This window comes from Hordeum vulgare, chromosome 2H (genome assembly GCF_904849725.1).
Source record: "Hordeum vulgare subsp. vulgare chromosome 2H, MorexV3_pseudomolecules_assembly, whole genome shotgun sequence".
Classification (NCBI taxonomy): Eukaryota; Viridiplantae; Streptophyta; class Magnoliopsida; order Poales; family Poaceae; genus Hordeum; species Hordeum vulgare.
The window spans coordinates 11,659,562-11,664,173 of record NC_058519.1 but is presented as its reverse complement, the minus strand read 5'-3'; the positions used below and the strand labels follow the sequence as shown (position 1 = coordinate 11,664,173).

At 50.6% G+C, this 4,612-nt stretch overlaps 1 protein-coding gene across 1 annotated transcript; it reads right to left on the bottom strand.

Moving 5' to 3' along the window:
- Positions 1–289: 289 nt before the first annotated feature.
- On the bottom strand, positions 290–3,449 carry LOC123429152. The gene is made up of 2 exons (XM_045113211.1): positions 3,174–3,449; positions 290–2,852 (listed from the first exon to the last, which is right to left on the bottom strand). The coding sequence occupies exon 2, from the start codon at positions 2,804–2,806 to the stop codon at positions 758–760; it is 2,049 nt and encodes a 682-aa protein (XP_044969146.1). The 5' UTR covers positions 2,807–2,852; positions 3,174–3,449; the 3' UTR covers positions 290–757.
- Between the last annotated feature and the right edge of the window lie 1,163 nt (positions 3,450–4,612).

Sequence of the window (4,612 nt, the reverse complement as noted above, 5' to 3'; positions counted from 1 at the left end):
TAGCAGCCATGTTAAGGCTGTTACCAGCGTCCTTGCATCTCGCTGACAAGCCCATGGTTTGGTAGCTAGCTGCACAATACAAAATTTGGGATCAGAGGGGAGGCCGATAGGTAGATAAAAATATGGTCTCAAGCATCAACCCAGATCTGAATGCAGAGTACACTTGTCTCTCTACAAAAGCAATTGATTGAGCATTTTATTCAAGAAGCGTTCTTTACAACAACAAAAGTCTGTAGTGATCTATTCATACGAGCTGAGAAGGAAGAGTGAAAGACAGAAGCCATGTATATAGATGCTACTATAAAAGCATTGACTTTATTTAGCAAGTTGTATATACCACAGTACTAAATTTACAAGATGAATGATCCACCGTTGCAGCCACCTTGTCATTGCCCAGATGTGCACTTCATCGACCCCTGGGTTGAGAGCCTGACTACATTCGACCCCAGCCCCGGAACTACCCGTGGCCTATCGACTTACCCCAACCACACCGCAGAGGAGATCTGCCACCAGATTGATCTGTGCCAAGGCCATCTCTTTGTCAACGATGAGGGCCTCCACCGTCGCCGTCCAGCTTGAGCCACGACGATGAGGGGCCGACACCTGCCCGTCTGAGAGAACCGGTCTTCGCCACCACTGAGGGGAGAGGACGGTGACAGGGGTGGCACGGTGGCGAGACGCTTCCAGGATGCGCGCGGGTTACATCCATGTTCCTTACACATGATGGTAACATGCTTACATGCACGACATTAATGAATTATACTACATCATCTCTTTGGGCAACCGATGCTTGGTAGATGTACTCTGCCATGAGCCACAAGATGGTGGTCAGCTCGCCACCACTGTTGAGCTTCTGGGCATGGGACTCCCTGCTGCACTTGTTGCTGGCATAGACGAGAATGTCCATCCACACATCAAGGACAAGCTCCAAGGAGTCTATGGTGCCATCCTTCTCCTTCTCCAGCAGCTCCTTGGCAAGTCCCGCCATGTGAGTGAGACGAGGAGCAAGGTGGCTGTACTCCTTATCCTCGTATTCATTGTACAGGTTGTTGGCGAGCTCCTCTCTCTCGGCAACCCTAGAAATGCTGGAGTGTGGGGCATCGCGCACACGGAACAGATCCTTGAAGACGCGTGCACGGCTCGGGTACCTAGGATCAGCCGATCGCCTGGTGACCAGCCTCTCGCAAGTCCGCTGGTACAACTTTTTCTGGGGCTGGCCCGGCAGCATGTAGGGACGTTCCACCAGGAGGAACATCATGTAGTCGGACATGACCCTAATGGCGTGCACCTTAGGCTCGGCGTCCATGGCCTTGGCTCTCTCGCTCCTTGTGAGGAAGACCTCGGTGGCAATGTGCCAGATGATGATGCCCTCCTGGAACTCGACGCCGAGGGAGTCCTTGAGGATGCCTTTCTGGTAAAGCCCACGGCTCTTGAGCGGGTTCTGGCCCCATTTCTTCCTCAGCATGCCCATGTTGAACTTCCCTTTGCTGTACAGCCGCCTCATGTAGATAGCGATACGGAACTTGATCTCAGCAGACATCTCGACTGTCGCCGAGTAGTGCTTCCGGTTCCACCACTCGTCGGGTGCCAGTGCCCTCGCCAACCTCCCGAGCAGGGGGCTGGTGAAGAGCGTGTCGGCGGGGCGCGTGCAGAAGTGCAGCAAGTTGTACTGCCCGATGGTGTATGACCACCTTCTTGACTTGTACCTGCTGTTACCGGCAATTCTTCCCTTGACAAGATCGTGAAGCCACACGACGGCGCGGCGTAGCTTGTCCCATCTCTTGTTACACAGGGCCGTGTACCGAAGCCAGTGCCAGTTGGTGGTGCTCAGGAACGCGAACGTCCAAGACGATGCCAGCGCGTTCAGGAGCGACATCGTCTCCATGAACACGGCGCCACCCAGCAGGATGTAGGTGATGGCCACATCGGATCTGATGTAGCCATCCTTGGGGGTGAACCGGAACAGCAGAAGCGAAGTGGTGACGGCGAGCGGAGAGATGAAGCGGATTAGGTAGCCGCGGAAGGTGTGCACCACTGCCGCCTTGGTGTAGAGGATGTCGTACATGAGGGAGAGCTCGATCTCCATCAGCGTCCACAGCTCGACGCCTTGTATCAGCTTGCTGGTGACCTCTTCTTGGCCGTCCATGGAGTCCTCCTCGACCACCGAGGAGTCGACCATGGCGCGCTTGCAGATATGGAACAGCGAGTGGGCTCGTCGCAGGTGGAACTCCTCGTCCGTGGCTATGTCCTGAGGGTGGTTATGGTTGTGGATGGCGGCCGGCTGCGTATTGACGGAGGCGGCGATGCTCTCCAGGGTGCTGCACTTGAGCGCCCACGTCCTCTCCGCGTACTTGACGAAGCCGACGACGAACATCAAAATGGAGGCGATCAGGAGCAGCTTCCCATCCTGGCCGCCGGCGACGGCGATGTGCTTCTTGAGGACGTAGCCCGCTCCTAGTACCTGCACGATCAGGACGGTGAGGTGTCGGAGCCAGAGCTGGTTGTCCTGGAGCGCATAGGCGGTGATGTTGTCCGGGCCGCCGAGGTGGAGCAGCAGGAACGGCGCCCAGAACGCGACGAGCTGGTTCTCACGCACGGCGCTGCCAAACGACAGGTGGCCGACGGAGTACACGGCGGTGGAGTCGGCTATGAGGTACGCTAGCCACAGGAGGAACCTCCGCACAGGGAGCGTCTGACGCCGGCGGATCCCGGCAAAGACGAAGAGGACGAGCTGGAGCCCGAGGCTGAGGAGGACCAGGATCTGCATCGACCGGTGGTTCCATAGCACCAGCGGCCCTGCAGCCATACTAAATGATCTTCTCCTCTTGATACTCTGGTCTCCACTGCACTACCTGGAATTGGATAAATTTCCGCGGCTTTGTTTCAGACACATGATCAGGAGTAATAAACCAAAAGGATCCACACAAATGCGAATGTATAGATAACAGTACATTATCATGTATGATAAATGCAGGATTTCGTCCGTGAATTTGCTAATTCTCAGTCGCCTGAAGTACCCACAAGTGACTGTAATCTAGAATTGCACAAATGTACATTGCACAGTAGACACGTGAATTTTCATACGGATAACAAAAGGCACACTCCCCTCACGAATGTACTTATATGTAACTAATGCTCGCGATCGAGTCGATGGTGTATGCATAATTACATACCGGCTGTGTAGGAGTAGCGTTGCAGCTTCGAATCCGGAAACCAGCCGATCGATCGTCTCACGATCGAGGGGGCGGCGAAAGAAATTAACAGAGAAAGGCACAGAGGTGCGGCGGCCAGTGGATGTCACTCTCCACACTAGCTAACCAGTGGACATGCCGATTGATCGGAAGTTCCAATTGGATCTGCTTCTTAAGAGAGGAATAAGGAAGCTTCACTCGTGGTTTGTAGTTGTAGATGTAGATGGATCAGCCCGAATCACTGCTAAGCTGGCAGGATCAAATATGTACTAGAGTACGAGAGTATTTATTGTTTTATTCTTGATCTCTTTTACTAGGGTACGTACACTTGTACACTTGTAGATTAGATTAATTAAATTAAATTGCAGTTGCAAGTAGATTAGATTAAGGGAGCTGCTGCTACCCAGTGGCATGCCGGGGCGAAGCCTGATGGAGCTCCAGCTTCCAGCCTCCCACCTTCGCTTGCTCTTTGGCCTTTGGATGTACGAATAAGTTTAACAACTTGTAGGCTCCATTCTCGAAAAAAATAACAACATGAAGAGTCAATCTTCAAAAGGGCTGCCTTTCACTGATTAACTCTGAAATCACGAATAATTATTGCATGTGACTAGGTTGTAAATGAATCTAGTGCAAAAAGCAGGCAAACCGCAAATATTGTGCCTGCATCACGAAATCACAATGCCTTCCTTGATGCAATAAAAGCATGCGAACAAGGCATAACACATAATAATTTGGGGTGTTTCTCACGGACGGCTTATGAAAGGGAACCATATGTCGTGCAAGAGCAAGCCGATGTTTATCAGAAGAATAAATGGGAAAATTATTCGTAGCATGGTTAGTAATTTATATTTTAAATCATTATCAAATTATAAAAACTCCTAACCAAGTTGAGAATGAAGTCCCAACTTATCTGGCTGGTAAAACATCAACTTGCTATTGCGTCATTACCAGGACAAGAAAGGTTAGTAAAAGGTAGTGATATGTTTCTTTTCAACCCTTGATGGAGTAGTGAAAGAAAAAAATTAAGTATATATAAGGTGAGATGGAGCAGAAGAAAATATATAAACAGTGGACATAGGCATGACCACATTTAAATTAACATAGGCACAAGTGACCACACTCAAATTAACAAATAAATAGCATGTACTTAACTTGTAGCTAAATAAACTAAGCACCTAATCAACCTAAACCTAACTAATCCAATCCAAAGCGGATCCATTTCAGTTAGTTGAATCTAACTACCGCTAGCAAAATTTTCTTAACAAAACATAACAAAAAATAAAACCATCGACACAAACGTGAGCAACACGGCATTATACTACACTACGGGAGGGTGGCGACTGCGAGAGGCTTTTCTCGTGCACAACCTCGGTGTCCGTGATTTGCGGGCCACCCCTTTCGAGCGGCCTCGGGGATCGGCT

Coding starts and splice junctions, on each gene's coding strand:
- LOC123429152 (XM_045113211.1), bottom strand. CDS start 2,806: ATGGCTGCAGGGCCGCTGGTGCTATGGAACCACCGGTCGATGCAGATC.